Source organism: Gadus chalcogrammus, chromosome 5 (genome assembly GCF_026213295.1).
Source record: "Gadus chalcogrammus isolate NIFS_2021 chromosome 5, NIFS_Gcha_1.0, whole genome shotgun sequence".
NCBI lineage: Eukaryota > Metazoa > Chordata > Actinopteri > Gadiformes > Gadidae > Gadus > Gadus chalcogrammus.
The window spans coordinates 21048846-21069881 of NC_079416.1; the positions used below are offsets into that span (position 1 = coordinate 21048846).

General features: G+C 52.8%; 1 protein-coding gene across 1 annotated transcript in view; it reads right to left on the reverse strand.

The window, feature by feature from the left end:
• The window catches only part of atrn (attractin), a 91669-nt gene that overhangs the window by 11690 nt on the left and 58943 nt on the right, over positions 1 to 21036 (reverse strand). Inside the window, exons 25-26 of the mRNA XM_056590792.1 lie at positions 18914 to 18975; positions 8811 to 8889 (exon numbers count right to left, since the gene is read on the reverse strand). Coding sequence (XP_056446767.1) covers positions 8811 to 8889; positions 18914 to 18975 — 141 coding nt within the window. The remainder of the gene's footprint in view (positions 1 to 8810; positions 8890 to 18913; positions 18976 to 21036) is intronic.

The following is a 21036-nucleotide window of genomic DNA, read 5'->3' on the forward strand; positions in this document are numbered from 1 at the left end:
CGACTGATGCTCGCTCTACCAGAGAGAGGGGGTCTCTGTTGACTTGTCTACACTACGACTCATATTACAAGGGGGGGGGGGGAGAGCCAGGCTTACCTCGAACGCCCCTGCAGGCTTCAGCACAACCCTCTCTCTCTCTCTCTCTCCATTACATACTTATGTCCCTCTCGCTCTCCCTCTCTGCAGTAAAACTGTCTCTCTCTGCACTAAAACTGTCTCTCTCTCTCTCTCTCTCCAGTATATCCCTAGTCTCTCTCTCTCTCCAGTATATCCCTAGTCTCTCTCTCTCTCCAGTATATCCCTAGTCTCTCTCTCTCCAGTATATCCCTAGTCTCTCTCTCTCCAGTATATCCCTAGTCTCTCTCTCTCCAGTATATCCCTAGTCTCTCTCTCTCTCTCTCTCTCTCTCTGTCTCTCTCTCTCTCTCTCTCTGTCTCTCTCCAGTTAGTATATCCCTAGTCTCTCTCTCTCCAGTATATCCCTAGTCTCTCTCTCTCCAGTATATCCCTAGTCTCTCTCTCTCTCTCCAGTATATCCCTAGTCTCTCTCTCTCTCCAGTATATCCCTAGTCTCTCTGCATTATATCTCTCTCTCTCTCTCTCTCTCTCTCTCTCTCTCTCCAGTATATCCCTGTGTCTCTCTCTCTCTCTCTCTCTCTCTGTCTCTCTCTCTCTCTCTCTCTGTCTCTCTCCAGTTAGTATATCCCTAGTCTCTCTCTCTCAGTATATCCCTAGTCTCTCTCTCTCCAGTATATCCCTAGTCTCTCTCTCTCTCTCCAGTATATCCCTAGTCTCTCTCTCTCTCCAGTATATCCCTAGTCTCTCTGCATTATATCTCTCTCTCTCTCTCTCTCTCTCTCCAGTATATCCCTGTGTCTCTCTCTCTCTCTCTCTCTCTCTGCAGTAGAACCCAGCTCTCTCTCTCCAGGAGCGATCGCTTTAGATTAGGGCTTTCATTTGCAATGCAGCGATCATTGACTGTGTGAGTGAGTGAGAGAGAGAGAGAGAGTGAGCGAGTGAGTGAGAGTGAGTGGTACTGGAGAGAGTGTAAACATACGCAGACTTCTCTCTGCCTCCTGTGCTGCAGGAAACGCACCGGCCTCACCTCGAGATAAGACACCCTGACATTCCCCTCGCCCTCCCTCTTTATCCCCCGTCACTCTCTCTACATCTCTCTCTTTATCCTTCTCCCTCCATCCCCCTCTCTCTCTTCATCTCCATCTCTCATCCCCGTCTCTCCATCTCTCTCATCTACTCCCCTTAAGAACTCAGTCCCCCCCTCCCCCCCTCCCTCCCTCCCTTCCCCCCCCCCCTCTCTCCCTGCCCTCCCATCACGTGTATGGGACATGGCGTTTGTCACTGATCCGTCATGGGCCGGCGGTCAGAGGGCCAGAGATGAGCTGTTTGCACACGAATCACCAGGAGATGGTTGTGTGTTCATGATTCTGTAATGTTAACGTTAACCCCTCGCTCGGGATGTCTCTGAACAGCCTGGCGGAGAGACAGACCATCCACAGGTGAGGTCAGAGGTCATAGTGCTCCAAGGTCACCGGAGCAGAGAGACAGACAGACAGGCAGGTAGGCGTAGAGATAGACAGGTAGGCTGAGAGACGGACAGAGAGACAGAGGTGATTGTCAGACAGACAAAGTCAGACAGACAGATGAGTGGAGCAGACAGTCAGACAGACATATAGTCAGACAGATATATAGAGAGTCAGACAGACAAAGTCAGACAGACAGATGAGTGGAGTAGACAGTCAGACAGACATATAGTCAGACAGATATATAGAGAGTCAGGCAGACGCAGTCAGACAGACAGATGAGTGGAGTAGACAGTCAGACAGACATATAGTCAGACAGATATATAGAGAGTCAGACAGACGCAGTCAGACAGACAGATGAGTGGACTTGACAGTCAGACAGACATATAGTCAGACAGACTGCTGTGGGCTCGACAGCCAGACAGACATATAGTCAGACAGACCCATCGTCAGGGCAGACAGACACATAGTCAGACATACAGGTATGTGGAGTGCCCCCCGGGGGGTGATGGAGAACGTCCGCCCCACTGACAGCTCGGGAGGAAGAGGAGGAAGAGGAGGAAGACCTAATAGATCTGTAGCAGTATGTCAGAGTGGAGAGAGGAGGGCGAGTGACGCCTCTGGGTCACCTTGACCCCCCCCCACCCAACCCGCCTCCTCCCCCCTCAAAACACCGCGGGGGGGGGGGCTAGTATTCTCCTTGGCGTGGCGGCATGTCGGTGGGGGGTGATGGTTGCCCACGGCGACCAGAGACATGATTTATAAGAAGCGTGAGAAACGTCGCTCCGGGGGGGGGGGGGGGGGGGGAAGTTGATGTGTGCTGCTGGAGCAGAGCCCCCATTGCTCACACACAACCAGGACAACGACCAGGACCAGTACCAGGACCCGGACCGGGACCGGGACCAGGACCAGGGCCAAGACCAGGACCCGGACTGGGACTGGACCGGGACCAGGTCTACCTCAGCCCACATTGCTCACACACAACCATGACAAGGCCCAGGTCTACCTGAGCCCCCCCATCATCTGCACACACCCACCCGCCCGCCTGCTGACTGCCCCCACCCTAGTGTACCCCCCTCTGCTACCACCCCCCCCCCACCTCTGCTGCAGATTAAGTCTGGCTCACTGTGTGTGTGTGGAAGTGTGTTTGTGTCTCAAGAGTGTGACTGTGTGTGGACATCATGTTTGTGTGTGGAAGTGTGTGTGGGGGTCTTTGGTGTAATGGGGTGATAAATATTTAGGGCATACAAGGCCCCCTCTCTCCCCCCTCTCTCTCCCTCCCAGGCGGTATATCAGGCGGTCGGCAGCGGGACGTGATCTGCCGCCACATTAGCTGTGCGGCCGCTAGCCGGCGATACGCTGAGCAGCTAGTAGCTGTCACGCCGCCGCGCAGTGAGTTAGCGCTGGGACTGTGAAGGGGGGCTAGGGGGGGGGGGGGGGGGGCTTGTCGCCGTGCACACGAGGACCACAGCCGCCCGGGGCTTCAGGAAGGAGACAGGCACCCTGCCGTTACCGTAGCAACATGGTGGTACCACAGTGGTACACCCGCTACTGTGACACAGTGTTGTTGTGACAGCGTACTGTTACCACGGCAACGCGCCGTTACCCTACGGTGACAACATGCCGTTACGTCACCGTGACGACGACATTACCATGGGACTATATAGTGTGTTGTTGTGTTGATGTAACGACACAGCTACGCTTACAATGCCATGTTAACGTTTCGGCAATACGCTGTTACCATGACAACAGGAGGGTTATGTAAGTCATTATTGTGACAACACGCCTTCACTATGACAACAGCTGTTCTAAAACATATTTGAAACCGAAGCTGACCACAATATCATGAGCCTGTCCGGGTCATTTTATGAATACGTAATATCTGTTAATCAATTTCCAATTTAAAACCAGACACATGGTCCACCGTAATTGGATGAGAGCTGAATGTTTGGAGATGTCCGATTGTTAATCAACCGGCCGTCGTGATGAGGCTGGGCCGGTCGAGGTCGGATGGCGGACAGACCATCAAAAAGAGAGACCGTCGCCGACTCTCCTCAAACAGAGAGACCGTCGCCGACTCTCCTCAAACAGAGAGACCGTCGCCGACTCTCTTCAAACAGAGAGACCGTCGCCGACTCTCTTCAAACAGAGAGACCGTCGCCGACTCTCTTCACACAGAGAGACCGTCGCCGACTCTCTTCACACAGAGAGACCGTCGCCGACTCTCTTCAAACGGAGAGACCGTCGCCGACTCTCTTCACACAGAGAGACCGTCGCCGACTCTCTTCACACAGAGAGACCGTCGCCGACTCTCTTCACACAGAGAGACCGTCGCCGACTCTCTTCAAACGGAGAGACCGTCGCCGACTCTCTTCACACAGAGAGACCGTCGCCGACTCTCTTCACACAGAGAGACCGTCGCCGACTCTCTTCAAACAGAGAGACCGTCGCCGACTCTCTTCAAACAGAGAGACCGTCGCCGACTCTCTTCAAACAGAGAGACCGTCGCCGACTCTCCTCAAACAGAGAGACCGTCGCCGACTCTCCTCAAACAGAGAGACCGTCGCTCACACACACACACACACACACACACACACACACACACACACACACACACACACACACACACACACACACACACACACACACACACACACACACACACACACACACACACACGACAGAGGGAGCTGCCTCACCCACCTCCTACCCTGGGCGAGCTTACAGAGGAGGAAGGAACCTTTCCCGAGGACCGTGACGTCCGTAGTACGGTTCCTCGGTGGGGCGGTCGACAGTGTGACCGTTTAATACCAGTCGTTTAGCAGAGGCCGGTATCCAGGAGACCTACCCAGACCTTTCATGTACACGCCATTACGGAGCAGCCAGGGGTCAGGGCGTCTGGCTCGGGGGTGCCCCCTCTTTTCATCTGTATTCTGACCTTTCACTGGGCCCGCCATTCGTAATACGGGACTCAAAGCGAAGCACCCGGAGAAGGAGGACCGGATCCCCTTTCTACAGAATGCCTCCGTTTTGGTTCTGCTCTCTAATCTCATCCGACCCGCCGCTGACACTTCCTGCCGGAGAGGCAGGGTGCAAACGGAGAGGTTGGAGTGTACACCCCGAGAAGGGACCTCGTAGCGGAGAGACGGATGAAGACGATCGTCCGGGTCGGCTGGCCTCCAGGCACACCCAAACAGACACTAAACGAGCCACTCACTAAGTCCACTTAAGACGAGGACTTACTCGATGAAGCCCGGCTGGGACTGTCGGCTGATACAGCACAAGTGCAGGACAGTAGGAGAAATTAATATAGACAAAAAGATGCTGTGCAATGTTGCACACTAGCCGAGTCTCTGGCCAGAGTTAGCCACGCAGAGCCAGAGTTAGCCACGCAGAACCAGAGTTAGCCACGCAGAGCCAGAGTTAGCCACGCAGAACCAGAGTTAGCCACGCAGAGCCAGAGTTAGCCACGCAGAACTAGAGTTAGCCACGCAGAGCCAGAGTTAGCCACGCAGAACCAGAGTTAGCCACGCAGAGCCAGAGTTAGCCACGCAGAGCCAGAGTTAGCCACGCAGAGCCAGAGTTAGCCACGTCGAGCCAGAGTTAGCCACGCAGAGCCAGAGTTAGCCACGCAGAGCCAGAGTTAGCCACGCAGAACCAGAGTTAGCCACGCAGAGCCAGAGTTACCCACGCAGAGCCAGAGTTAGCCACGCAGAGCCAGAGTTAGCCACGCAGAGCCAGAGTTAGCCACGCAGAGCCAGAGTTAGCCACGCAGAGCCAGAGTTAGCCACGCAGAGCCAGAATTAGCCACGCAGAACCAGTTAGACACGCAGAACCAGTGTTAGCTGAGCAGTAGCAGAGCAGAACCAGAGAGGTACCGCTGGTCACCTCAGACCAAACTGACTCGTAGAGCATGTCTCCCTGGGATCAGGGCGTCCTCGACGGCTCACCTCAATTCTATAGACGTTTGGTGAGCGAACATAAAACCAAAGCTGAACCCTGCAGTGAAAAGTTACACAGTGGAGCTGGAAATGGGAGTCAAAAAGAGACAGACAGACAGACATGAAGATTAACAGAGAGAAAGACAACATATAGTTGGACAGACAGACAGACAACAAAAAAACCTCCAAAACACAGGTGAGGGCGCCTCAGCTCCACAGACCGCCCGGTTCCGCAGCCCTGCCCAATTAAAAGCTAATAAACCCCGCGGCGTGAGAACGGTGCTGAAACCACAGGAACAATGTGCTGAGTAGCTCGTCTCTTTTTATAAGTCAACCCTCTTAACGCTTAGCGTGGACCCGGTCTCTCCGGGGGGGGGGGGGTCCTTCAGCCCCGCCCCCCACCGGCTCCGGTAGCACACGGTTAGCGCTTATTGCGAGGGGATGCTAGCGTTAGCGAGGTGGAGGGGGGGCGGGGGGGTCCGAACCTCTGGCAGCTGGAGCTCTACTTCATGATGACGTTAGCGTTAACGACCCGACCGGAACGCTTCCCACGCCGTTTCGCGTGGGTCGGGATCCAATTAAAGAAATTACCCACTCTATCGCAGCTGGTACACTCAGGGGAGGGGGAGGGCGGCATTATGAAACAGGCTGCTACACACACACTGCTAAACGAACAGCCCTACACACACACTGCTAAACGAACAGCCCTACACACACACTGCTAAAGGAACAGCCCTATACACACTAGGGCTTGGACTACGAACTTCGTTATTCGAGTATCCAAATTCGAACGAATATTAGGCATAGCCCTTAATATTGGAACCTGTTATGGGCAGGCCAAGAGGGAGAGACGTCGGAGAACCCGACGCAGTCGATTCATAACGTTGTAATGACCACGGAAGAGGCAGTGAATGAAGTATTGATTAGACAGCGATTTATTAGAAACCTACTAAACCATTGGAACACGCAAGACCGGTAACCATAGCAACGCCGGTAAACAAACCTTGCGAAGCCCAATCCAGGTCTTAATGAAGGCATTTAATGGTCAAAATATTATTAATAAATATTTGAATATATTCAAATATTAATATTAATGAACAAACAAACTTTGAATATGATTTTTGGGCAAAAGTCAGAGCCCTAATACACTGCTAAACAAACAGCGATACACACACACACACTGCTAAACACACACTGCTAAAGGAACAGCCCTACACACAAACTGCTAAATACACACTGCTAAACGAACAGCGATACACACACACACTGACTGCTAAACACACACTGCTAAGCGAACAGCTACACACACTGCTAAATAATACGCACTGCCAAAAGAACAACCCTACACACACTGCTAAACCAATAGGAGGGGCCTCAGCGCATTGTGTGTGGAGGATTTATGTGTCCGATGTTTATCTGGATCCGGCGGAGAGAGGGAGGGAGAGAGAGGGAGGGAGAGAGGGAGAGAGAGAGGCTAAGACAGAAGCTGAGAGAGAGGGGCAGAGAGAGCTAACCAGGGAGCAACAAAAACTGGGTCTCTGGGTGTGTGTTTGCGCGTGTGTGATAGCTGGCGGGATGGGGGGTTGTTGTGTAACAGCACGACTCAGTACACAAAACAAAACACTTTTTTTCTGTCTGCAGTCCAGACGGGCAAGAGTGTCAGCAGCAGGACTCAGTGGCAGGACACCAGATCCCAGCGAGACATGGTGGAACGCAGTGATCACAGTGAAACACAGTGACACACAATGAAACACGGTGATCACAGTGAAACACAGTGAAACACAGTGAAACACAGTGAAACAACGGGATCACAGTGAAACACAGTGATCAGTGAAACAACAGGATCACAGTGAAACACAGTGATCACAGTGAAACACAGTGATCACAGTGACACACAGTGAAACACAGTGATCACAGTGACACACAGTGAAACACAATGAAACACAGTGATCACAGTGATCAGTGAAACAACAGGATCACAGTGAAACACAGTGAAACACAGTGATCACAGTGAAACAACAGGATCACAGTGAAACACAGTGATCAGTGAAACAACAGGATCACAGTGAAACACAGTGAAACACAGTGAAACACAGTGAAACAACGGGATCACAGTGAAACACAGTGATCAGTGAAACAACAGGATCACAGTGAAACACAGTGATCACAGTGAAACACAGTGATCACAGTGACACACAGTGAAACACAGTGATCACAGTGACACACAGTGAAACACAATGAAACACAGTGATCACAGTGATCAGTGAAACAACAGGATCACAGTGAAACACAGTGAAACACAGTGATCACAGTGAAACAACAGGATCACAGTGAAACACAGTGATCACAGTGAAACAACGGGATCACAGTGAAACACAGTGATCACAGTGAAACAACGGGATCACAGTGAAACAGACATGGGACAGCTAGATCGGATTAAGCCATAGACCGATTTTGCTACTCGAACGGGCCGTGTCACTTGTCTGTCGAAATAGTCAGCCAATCATTCTTCAAGCAGTCGAGTCAATCTTTAGGCAAGTTAAACAGTCCTTACGCATTGAAACAGTCAGCCAGTCATTCTTTAACCAGGGGAAAGAATCAGCTAGTCATTCTTTAACCAGGGGAAAGAGTCAGCTACTCATTCTTTAACCAAGTGAGACAGACAGCCAGTAATTCTTTAACCAAGTGTAACAGTCAGCCAGTCATTCTTTAACAATCTGAGACAGTCAGCCAGTCAATCTTTAAACCGTCGGAACAGATCAGTCAGTCCGTCTTTAAGCCAGTGAGTCTATCAGTTGCCGGGGGAGATGAAAGGTGGATGCGGTTGCCGTGGTGACGTGCGTGTGCCCTGCCAAGCGAGCCTTCATCTGTCACAGGCTAATAGCACGCAGAGATACCTCGCCTCTATTGTGGAATTCCGGCGGGAAATGTGACACTAGACGTGTGGAAATCATTATTCCAACAGCACACGGCGCTAAGATCCTCACGCACACACATCCACTGCCTTTATTTAGGGGCAATAGATATTGTCCATAGTGTGTGTGTGTGTGTGTGTGTGTGTGTGTGTGTGTGTGTGTGTGTGTGTGTGTACATTCGTGTAGCTTGTGCGTTGGTGAGGCGTGTGTGCGTTGGTGAGGCGTGTGTGTGTGTGCGTTGGTGAGGCGCGTGTGTGTGTGTGTGCGTTGGTGAGGCGCGTGTGTGTGTGTGCGTTGGTGAGGCGCGTGTGTATGTGTGTGTGTGCTTGTACGTGTGCATGAGCGTGTGTATGTTCTTGCGTGCGTGTGTAGGTGCGTGCGTACGAGCATGCGTACGTGTGTGCCAAGCCCTACCTCTCGTCGCCGTGATGCCCAGCAGCTCTGTTTGATCTTCCAGACGACGGCGGCGACCAGGAGCAGAGACAGGAAGCAGCTGTAGACAGACAGGAAGGAGAACGTTGAAGGGAGAACTCCGCCATTTGTAGTTCTTTCGGCATTTGTCATTCTGTGGTTATTTGCAGTTCCGCCTACATCTGCGGTTCGGTCAATATCCTCCGTGGTTTCCCATCTCCCGGATCAGATGTGCCGTATAACAACAGAGAGGATGATATCAAAACACATGAGCGGTTCTAATAAATAAAAGCGCTATAGTTGCAGAAGATAGTCGAGGTTTAAAATAGATACGGGCTTGGCGGTGGATGCCCGGGTGGGAGGACGAATGAGAGGCGAGACCGGTGTTGTGTTGGTAGGTAAATAGAGATTGTTTCTGCACACGGCCTGGGTGGCGAGGTGACACTGAAGGCGGCGGCGGGGACGAAGACGTGTTGTTATTTCATCAACCTGCCTCCAGCCCCTCGAGCCGACCAAACGGACCCCTGATCAGTTCTGATTGGACCGCCGTGACGACACAAAGAACTCACGAAGCACTGGTTCCATGGATATGTGCATAACAACGCAGAAGCCACAGAGGAGGGAGAAGGGGAATGAGAGAGTTAATGCGTGAGTGAGTGAGTGAGTGAGTGTTTGTGTGTTTCTGTGTGTGTGTGTGTTTCTGTTTCTGTGTGTGTGTGTCTGTGTGTATTTGTGTGTGTGTGTGTGGGGGGGGGCTTCTTTGAGTGTGTTTCCGTGTGTGTGAGTGTGTATTTCTGTGTATGTGTGTGTTTCTGTGATTCTGTGTGTGTCAGACGCATCGTGTCACTCCCGGGTTGTCACACCTGATCCTCCCACATTGTTCATTGCCCCGCGGCCGCGGCGCCGACCCTCTCGATGGGAGGACGGCGCTCGACGCTAATGATAGCCACGGCGGCGTGCTAACGTCCCCGCGCAGACGGAGCAGACGGAGGGGAAGAATCTCTCCTCGCGTCGCTCCTTCTCCGCGACGACAGATGTGACAGCGGTGTCGCCGAGGCCCCAATTTATGGACAACAGCCCGCGGGAGGCGTGGCATCACTCAGCGCCGCTCGGGTGGACGGGGGGGCGCCGTTCTCAATCACCGTGGCAACCACGCCGCCCGTCATCACCCCCTCGGCGATGGAGGACGCACGGCGGGGGAGCCGTACGTCATTCAGGAGGACGGCGGGGACGGGCGAGGATCCGGATACGACCGGATTACCCTGGAGCGCTACGGGCCTCTGAAAGCCGAGCTAAGGTCCATCATGGGGGCCGGACAGACGGACAGACGGGCCGCCCCGCGGAGAGACGCACGTCAGACAGGGAGACGTTTGACCTCACCTCAGGAATCACGAGGCAGGGTTTTGATTGGCCCGTGGGGGGTTCGTAGGAACGCACGCCTGGCAAACAAACTGACCCTCTCCTAGTGTCCAGGTGATCCTTGGTAATAGTAACCAGGGGGTCCTTAGCAACCAGGGGGTCCTTAGCAACCAGGGGGTCCTTAGCAACCAGGGGGTCCTTAGCAACCAGGTGTTCCATAGTAACCAGGTAACGTCCTTGTCACCAATGCCGAGCCAAACAGTGGTGAAGCAGTACTGGGACGCACATGAAGAGCAGGAGGCGGGCCATTGGTTAGCTGAATATCTCCGGTCGCCATCGGATCCGCAGGACGGGAAACTGAACATCTGGCGCCGCCTCTGCTCTCGTAGGAGTCGGGAGCGAGGGCGAGCTGTTTTAAAAAACGCTGCAGAACCGAAATGGCCTCCCCATGATTATCATTAGCAACGCGACACTGACAATACCAGTGTGGGTGATTAAATCATCGTTACCGTCTCTCTCCTGGCTTCACTAAAACCTCTCGTATGCATAATATAACGCGATTAGATACAACTTTATCACAACCCGATGACTTTGTCCTGCCGATTCTCGGACAGCGTTTAGCCAGAGCCGTCGCTGTCGCCCACATGGGTGGACGACGCACGTTCCTGATTCCTGCGCCATGATATCAGCTGACGGAGGTGCGAGCGAGAGACGCCAGGACGGACGACCCTTTCGCTTTAATCCCTCCGACCGCGGCGTTTCCTTTTGAGGCTGGGAGACTCGTCACGGGCACGCTCCGATTACGGACGCGCATTCCGGCACGGAGGAGGAGGAGGAGGAGGAAGAGGGGGATGTGAGCGGGAGGTGGCGCGCGGAGCGGCAGATGAAGGGCGCTTGCAGACGGGAGGGCGCTGATGTAATGCGATGCGAGCGCCGTCGAGAATAAGATGCGGCGATGAAGACTGACGGCGCCAACTAACACGTAACCAACCGCGGGGGCAGAGCGCTTCTGACAGCCATTTTGTCTTCATTTGGATTGATTCCGCTGTGGCGGACAGTATAATACCTCCCCCCCCCCCACCCCTTCCGCCCCTCCACCCGCCTTCTTATAAAAAACTACCTTCCCCCAACGCATCCTCGCATATAAAAAGCCAATCCTAATAAATCTGCTATCTGTCCGGAGCCGCTCGATCACGGGCCGTGGCTCCAGGGCCTTTAAAAGCAGATCACCGAGGAACCCCCGCCCGCCCACCGCCGCAAGGGCTGTTTACAGATCCAGGGCCGCAGCCCCATACAGGCAGCACGGCTTTAATTACACGTGATTAGCAACACTTTACACAGCAAATTAAAACCACACCGGCTCTGAAAACACACGGTTTGGCTGTGGACTAGAAGGCAAAGGCATCAGGTTCGGTTTGCCCTTTTTTTCAAAACGTAACCCGTCTACCACAGCTCCCCGGGTCTCTCAGTTCTACCGGGTTCTGGGGTTGGGAGAACAACAGTGTTTGAAGACTCCCCAGAACGAGACACAGTCGGTCGACACCCACTTGCAGCATCAGGCTAGTGCGTCGCGAGGCAGTGCCCCAAATAAAGATGTGAGACGCTGCATCAACGGCGCGCCGAGGCTCTTGTGTTAAGAGTGCTTCATCCAGCACTGGGAAGAGAAGCTGCGGCTGGAAGCCGTTGGATGAGTCACCCAGACGCTGCCAGACGAGGTGTCGCGGTGCCACAGTCTGAGTCTGGGAGAGCGGCGTGCGGTCCGTGGGCTGAACGGTTAACCGATTTCAAACCGACATCGCATTATAATAGAACACGATTTGCAATCGCAAAGGGTGCGATTTAAAAAAAACTGTTTCTGACTGGGGATCAGTAAGATTCGTATTAATTTTTCTTTTACAATTTCTTTTACAATTTTACAATAGTTAAATAAAGATGCTATAATATCAATTCATGCATCAAATCATCCCAACACATTGGCCTGGCCTAAAGGATAGAGCCGTTTATATGTTGACCGCTTCCAATGTTGTGTTGGTCAAACTAAAGAATGATTTATTTCTTGTTAAGTGAATAAGAAATAATAGTCGCGTACTACATCGCAATCGCAATGATGGTCGAAATAATCTGACTGAGAGACTCCCGGTCCACGGGGGTAACAAGTCCGTCCCATTACTTAGCAGCAACCCTCTCAGGGGCTCTCGCTGAAACAAAGCATGATGTATGGACTCGTGATAGCGCCGTAACCAGATCAGGGACATGGGTCGGGACCGCAGACACGGTGGTCCCCGGGGCGGTACCGGCGAGGTCGGGTTGTAGCGGAGGTGATGGTGGGGAGAGGGTAGTGAGGTGGACGGTTGTCATGGCGATTAAGGCGAAGGCCATAATGTTGGAGACGGGGGGGGGTACCGATGAACGCGGTTGGAGTGGTAGCTGACGGAGGTGATGAGGGCGGTAACAGAGGAGGCGACGGTGGCGATGGGCGGAAGGTGGGCGGGGGGGGGAAAGGACAGCGGTTGTCATGGCGACGACGGCGGTGATGAAAGTGATGCTGCTGACGAGGGTGTAATGGAGATGAAGGGCGCGTCATTGGTTGACTTAGCGGCAGAACAACAGCCAGGGGCAAGGGACACCCTCACCACCCCCAACACCAACCCCCCTCCCCCCCACCCCCACCACATCGTCACCAACAAGTTTACTTAGCCAGGTCCACGCGGCTGGATGGAGAAATTAGCCGTGACCTCGGGCCGAACACAGAAGCTCTCACGGGGGCCGATAGCTTTATCAACGGCCTGTCAGGCCCGACCGCCTGCGGTACCGGCCACCGCGAGCACGGCGCACGCTACTAAATTAATTGCCTGCCATGTTGTGGTCTTTATCGATACGGGTGACTCCGCGGCGGACGCAGCGTGCAGAGCATCAGGTGAGGAGAGAGTCTCTCTCTCCCTCCCTCCCCCTCTCTCTCTCTCTCTCTCCCTCCCTCCCTCTCTCTCTCCCTCCCCCTCTCTCTCTCTAGAGACCCAGAGATAGAGCGAGAGTCAGAGGGGGGAGAGAGAGAGAGGGAGGGATAATGTAAGAGCGCGAGCGAGAGACTGGGTTTGTGTGTGCGTCACCGTCAGCGTTGGTGTCAGTGATGCAGAGAGCAGGAGATAAGTGCATCCATACCCTCTACCCAGAGAGTACTGAACCCGGTGACTATATACAGTACGCGTCACATGGTAGATACACTACGTATCACATGATGCATACAGTACGTATCACATGATACATACAGTACGTGTCACATGGTAGATACACTACGTATCACATGATGCATACAGTACGGATCACATGATACATACAGTACGGATCACATGATAAATACAGTACGGATCACATGGTAGATACAGCACGTATCACGTGATATAGACAATACGTATCACGATATATACAGTACCTATCATATGATATATACAGTAAGTAGAGAACCAGGAAGATCTGGTTCTACAGAGCCAGACGATCTGGTTCTTGTTCTAAAGAGACCCAGGATCTGGTTCTGGTTCTACAGAGACCCAGGTTCATCTGGTTCTGGTTCTAAAAGAGTTCCAGGCTCCGCTGCAGAAACGGGGAGCAACGTAGTTTTTCTATATTCGGCTCCAAACCAAATGTCTGGCCTCGTACATTACCCGACGTGTTTGTGGATTGGACACTTTATCACAGTGAATAATAATACAGGAAATCATCTATTGCCGCTTTTCCACCGCACATGTAGCTCGACTCGACTCGACACGACTCGGTAGCAGCACGGGTCGTTTTCCACCGCAAATGGTACCTCCTGGACGTGGGCGGGGTCGGCTGCGCGAAAGGGCCGTGACGTATTTTTGTACGCGACGCAAACAACACCTACGCAACCCACACATGGACAGAACCCACATAACAACAATGGAGGACATCGATAACATTACTATTATTAGCTGGCATGTTGAAGAAGTTGAAGAAGTGGAATATGTTGGCTGCGGCGCTGCTATGGCTGTTACCAGCATGGTTGCCATGACGCTCTCGTGACTTCGTCACACTCTCTGGCCAATCAGTGGCCGGCTGTCTGCCGACGTCACCTTTTAGCATCGGCTCAGCCGCTTGGAACCTAGAGCGAGGCGGTACTAGAAAAAGCAGCCACGTACCAGATACCATGTTTTCGCGGTGGAAACGCAAAAATTGCGAGCTGAGTCGAGTCGTGTCGAGCTGGTACCATGCAGTGGAAAAGCGGCATAATAACACTCCAATTGGGCTTTAGGAACTATTTTTTGTCATGCATTCTTCCTCCCAGACAACATTGAATAATAATACCAGCAATCATCTAATAATACCTCCATTGTGCAATAGAAACTATTTTTTAACGCATTCCTCCTTCCTGACAAGATGCCAGCCAGGCAGATAGAGATCCATCTATTCGCTGGGCCTCGCTACGCCCAACTGCAGTACAGACTCACTGTAAGTCGCTCTGGGAAGAGGGTCTTTGCTAGATGACTCAATCGTGAAGAACCCAAAGCAACCAGGAAAATGTGCTTTGGCTAGCACAGATTAGCCCACCAACCGAAGTTATCGTACATTTAAACAGCAGGTATGCAAATGGAGAAAATAAAAACCACTGGAGCTGGCCTCCATCATGTTAATAGGTAAACACTAGCTAGTGTGAGCCGTCTGCATTATTAAGATAACCCTGATTTCACATTCATTATTCAGGAGGGTTGCAGGTGGCGTGGAACCGATGCCCTCAGCGCCCTCTAGTGGCCCTCAAGGGGCGCGCGCCCCCCTGACGTAAACACGGCTAGCTCCCGCTATGAACACGTGTTCGCGATCAGGTGCCTCCTGAAGAAGGCGGGAAGGGGCGTGCATTTCGCTTATCTGCGCTTCGACACAAATACGGTCGCCATGTTCAATAATTCATCGCTGGCGAAAGACTACACATTTATTTATACTCAGGGTGATCCAGTAAGCCTGGTGAGGCAGGGCTCAGCATCACACTCACAGCGAGCTACCTTGTCAGCGATCCGAGCGAAACGCTGCCCTGCCCTATAAAGCAGCCACTCTCTCTCTCTCTCTCCCTCCCTCTCCCTCCCTCTCTCTCTCCCTCCCTCCCTCTCTCCCCCTCTCTCTCCCCCCCCCCCCCCCCCCCCCCTCATGGAATTCGGCCCAAAAAGCTGGGCGGAGCCAAGCGAGGGGCTTGATAGTCTACTGGCCAGTACGACTCCCAGCCAAACCCGACTGGGTTCCGTCCCCTGTCTTCAGCGAGCCAGATATCCCAATAACCTAGAATCCTCTGGAAACGGGGACAGAAGCGTCCCCAACAGCTCAAGGCTGACAGCGTACCGCGACCTGGCCGGGGAGCCGGGGAGCCAGTTAGCGGTACGTATCATATTATATTCACAGAGCGGGCTCGTCTCCCGGACATCTCTTTCCTGGATGGAGACAAGCCCACTCCCTCGCTCCAACACCGGCTGTATGGGGAAGGGGGCGGGGGGGGGAGGGAGACAGATGCTCAGGATGTAGAGTGGGTTGACCGGTAACTGAAAGGTTTTTGGTTCGATCCCCGGCTCCTCCTAGCTGAGCGTCGAGGTGTCGCTGAGCTCTGACAGGAGGGATGTCACCCTGCCTGGTTAACTGCTAAATGTCCTTAATGTTAAATGTAAAGCGACCCGCAGCGTTTTCACCACTGGTCTGTATAAGTCTTATGATTATCCCGACGCTACACCCCTCGCCTTTCTTCTCCGCCGTCTCTTTGTGAACGCTGTCATCACGTGGTACGACCCCTGGGCCGGCGGCGGGTGGAACAAAAGTTCAAATTCTCCTTTTTCCTCCACTTCTGAAGCAAATAAATAAATAAAAGAAGTAAATAGAAAAACCAGAACTGCGGCCAGGAACAAAGACAGCCGTCCCCAGGGGCGGTGTTGCGCAACTCCGGGTCCGCGTTGCCACGGAAACCCGATTGTTATGTCCTCCCGTGTCTTGGCCTCTGCCGGGCTCCCGGGAAAATCTCTCCCGAAACAAACACGGGAGGCCCGTCTCCGTTCGGCGTCCATCTGTCTTGCGTCTCCATCGGTGCACGGCCCTGCCTCTGTACATCTTCCTCGCCGTCCCTTCATCCCTCTCTTCCATCTCCTCGCTCTGCCTCCATCCCCATCTTCCCCTTGATCAGAGACTATCTCTCTCCCTTTTCATCTCACCCTTTCTCCCCCCCCCCCCCCCCCCCGTCTCTTCCACTCTGGCTATATCCACCACCTGTTCCTCCCCGTCTCTCTCTCCTCATCTCTCTCTCTCTCTCCCCCCTTTTCTCTCCACCTGTCGCTTCCTCTCTGACTCTCTCCACCTCCCCACCTCTCTCCCCCCGTCTCTCCCTCTTTCTCTCCACCCGTCTGTCCCTCCCCGACTCTCTCCCCTCTTTTCTCTCCCCCTCTCCAACACGGAGGCGCTGGCCTGGACGTCTTATTGTAGGTATCCTTAAAACTTCAAACGATTCAACATAAAACCAAAACCGTCAACAGCCTCTGTTGACCTCTGACCCCGTGTTCCCCCAGCCAGGAGGGGTCACCCCTGTTCTCCTCTCTGAGACCCCCTGGAGACGGCACTCCTCTGGGATCAGAGCTTTTTTTTTTATGATGCGCCTTATCTTTAAAACACCAAAAAAAAACGCTTTGAATAAACTGGGCAAAGAAGAAAATCAAAAAACAAAAAGTAGAAAAGAAGCTTTCCCCTTTTCCTTCACGCTTCAAAGAATTGTGGAGCACAGATGACTGCAAAACGATATTATAATAGTCAGGGGGGTTTGAATCCCAGGGCAAAGATTCTGGGTTTGAATCCCCAAAGTGTACAATCTGCCCGTCTCTCCAGTGTCTCTATATCGTGGCAGAACAGCTGTCGTTTCTTAAGTCACTATGGTAACTTCTGCCGTCTTCAACAGTTTTCCTGTAACTCTCCAGTATCTCCATATTTTGCCAGAACACCTATCGTGTCTTTAGTAACTATGGTATCTTCGGCAGTCTTCAACAATCTCCTTTTACTCTCCAGCATTTTCAGCACTTTCCCCGATTTCCCCGCCTTTCCGTCTGGGCTGGATAACGATCCATCTTATCCCCCTGGTATCTCTAATCATCTCCAACCCCAGCACCACAGGTAGGAGGAGGGTTAAACAGGAGCCTTCAGCAGTCCTCCGCCCAGTCCTCCCAGTGTGCTCCCACTTCCCCCAGTGCTCATTCATAAGCGCGCTTCCCAGCATCACGTAACAAACAGCCCGGTTTACCGCTCGCGACGTCGCTACGCTGCGTAGGCCCCGCAGACATCCAGAAATAATTGGCGTGCCCAAACTCTAGAAATCTACATCTAGGTCACTCGGTCTTCATCGTTCTGCGTCTTCCTCCTCTCTCCTGCTGAGACGTGGGGGCCCCGGTTCAACCTCCCGGCTCGCAGATCAACGAGGCGCCGGTTCGCGACGACTTTAACAGGCGGGGGAGTTCGCCGTCATTTCTGGAATTATTTTGCAAATTCACCGACGGACCGACGGACCGTGGGTACGGCGTCTAGCTCAGAAAAACAAAACAGGTTGCGTACAGAGAGGAGAGTCTGCTCGAGTCGGCATGGCAACGCCGACTCGTGGGTTCAGCGAATGACTCGGGTTCATTCGAACACAGAGGAGAGCTACACCTGGTGCTGGAGGATACCTCCCCCCGGGATGAGGGGGGGGGGAAGAGAGAGAGAGAGAGAGAGAGAGAGAGAGAGAGAGAGAGAGAGAGAGAGAGAGAGAGAGAGAGAGAGAGAGAGAGAGAGAGAGAGAGAGAGAGAGAGAGAGAGAGAGAGAGAGAGAGAGAGAGAGAGAGAGAGAGAGAGAGAGAGAGAGAGAGAGAGAGAGAGAGAGAGATTCCTTTAACGTTAATGAGCATCTCCCTGCACGCCCCCCAGGCCATCGCCCGGGGCCGTGCAACACCCGTCGACCGGCAGGAACACGGCGAGCTTCCCCTAACAGGACAACAGCTATACATATATAACTGGACCACAGCAATCTACCTATAGCTGGACAACTGCTATACATGTATACCTGGACCACAGCCATCTACGGTACATATAAGTGCAAAACAGCTATAAATAAATAACTGGACCACAGCTATCTACTTATAACTGGACGTATAACAAAATATAAAAGTTAGCTATATAAAACTGGACCACAGCTAGCTGCTTATAACTGGACCACCGCCATCTACTCATAACTGGACCGCCTCCTTCTGAGGCAGAAGGGGAAGAGGAATAGAATAGATGTCAGAAAGAGAGTGAGGGGATGGAAGAATGGAGGGAGGGAATAAAAGAAGAAGAAAGAGGGGCTGGAGTGGGTCCAGGTGGAGAGGAGAGGAGAGGGATAAAGGAATCCTGAAATCAAGGCGAAAGGAAGGAAGTAAGATAGATATATAGGAATGAGAGAGAGGTCAAGGTCAAGGTTGCTTTATTCATACCCGTGGGGAGAGGCCCAGAGGGGGAGTTCGGAGGGGGGGGTGTTTCGGCTTCGAGGGACCACTTCCTGCAATGTGACGCACGCACACACCGTGCACACACAGGCGTACGTCACACGAGGCTTAGAAGGCTAACCCCTGCAGGTAAAAATGCTGACGTGCGTGCGTACGTGCGTGCGTGCGTGCGTGCGTGCGTCTCGTGCGTGCGTGCGTGTGTCTCGTGCTTATAACATTGGAGGATACAGAGGAAGAGGAGTGGCAAGATGAGGAAGGGCTCACCTGAAGAATGTGACAAAGAACTGCACCAGGTCCATGAAGTTACTGTGCTGCGAAAAGGCAATCTGCAGAGAGAGGGAGAGAGACACAGAGAGGGGGAGAGAGGGAGGGAGGGAGAGAGACAGAGATACACAGAGAGGGGGAGAGACAGAGAGAGAGAGAAAGAGACAGAGACAACAGAGGAGAGCGTTAGTATACCTTGAACTCACACCTAGGCTGTCATGAAGCGAACTGAGGACCGCAGGTGACCTTGAGGCTCAGACAAGATGGGTGGTGGATCCACACACACACACACACACACACACACACACACACACACACACACACACACACACACACACACACACACACACACACACACACACACACACACACACACACACACACACACACACACACACACACACACACAGCGATAGTGCTGCTGTTGAGGTTTGCTGCACGTTATGTTTTGCCAACTTTATGAGGACTTTAAATCAGTTAACTCAACGGAGTCAGCACATGGATTACAGAGAGGGAGAGAGAGAGAGAGGTTATATAGGTAGGGGGAGGTGGAGGGCGTGGGTCGAGAGAGGAGGAGAATTACAGACCGAGGGCTGCTTCTCCAAGCTGCGTTTGGAGCGAGCAGCTCCGTGGAGAAGTCAACCAATCAGGGGCCAGACCTTGTTCTCTTGCACTCGTGGGCAGAAATATTTGCCGCGTAATCATCTCGAGAGCAATTGTACTAACGACGTCCCTTCTTAATCAAGGTTGCCAGGGGTAACAATGCCAGAACCGTAACTCTCCACCACCACCTCCTCCTCCCCGACCACCACCTCCTCCTCCTCTATCACCTCGTCCACCACCTCCTCCACCCTGAACAAACCAAGGAGGTTTGTGTGTGGTGCAACAGAGCCCCTCCCTGGTGACTCTGGGGTACTGCGGTCCCCATCCAGCAACATAATTACAAGCACGCGCACAAACACACGAGGACCAGGACGCTTACCGTTTCACACACACACACACACACAGAGAGACAGAGAGACAGAGAGACAGAGAGAGAGAGAGAGAGAGAGAGACCCTAAACACGATGATGAGGTCACGCAAACACACAAACGCAAACAAACGAGACCTTTGGTTCTGTTTGACGTCAATATCGAGTTACACTGTGTGAAATAACGTCACACCTGATGGAGGCGGGACCCCAAACGACTGTTGTGTCAGAACGTTCTTGTTTGACTCTCTGTTCCCATGTGACCACGCCCTCTATGGGCGGGCAGCCATCGTCATTGGGCTAGAGTTCAGATCACATCACTTCCTGTGTACAGCCACAACATTAAAACAACAAAAAAGACAAATAAATAAATAATAGTAAAAAGGCGCGCCATGAATGACGTTGTGCCGGGAAGCTGGTTGGCGTGCCATAGCCTCGTTCACCACGACGAGGTGGAGGGCTGACGTAGTAGTAGCTCTGCCCATGAATGTGAAGGAGAAATTAAATGAAATGAGAACGAGGGCAGGATAAAAAGGCAACAGCGTTGGCGCCGCGTGATTGGTCGGACTGGGAATGCGTGTGCGTGGTGCGTGATGTCGAACGCGGGTGCTGCTGCTGCCGCCGCCGCCGCCGAGTCGGTCTGGCATTCCCGGGCGGGACATGCATCGCAATGGTTATGGCCTGTGATGAAAGCGTGCACGGTACGGTGCAGGCGGACACATGCGCAGCTTGCAGTGGCTCCAGACTCGGTCGTCGTTCGCCAAGGACACAAATTACAGTGCAGTTGTTTTTATAAGAGATGAAAGCAAACCTTTACAAAGCGCCCGTCAATTTATCACATTTATCTTTCCGGTTTTTCCGGCAAATACCATCTTAATGTCAATGTCACAGAAAATTGGTTTGGGGGAAAAGCACTTACAAGGCTTTCATTGAGTTAGTGAAGTTAAGTTAATATTCCCTCCTGAAATCAGTGTTGGTCACACCGGAACCGCTTCACTCTGCGGACAGATCGACACGCAGAACGCACGGATTGCTACCTAGCATCGCGCTAGCTCCGCCTGCTAAGCCCACGCTGTGAGATTGAATTAGGCAGTCGATCTTATCTCCGGGAGATTAGCAGACATTTGTTGCGACGTCGCAACTTGTCAGCGTA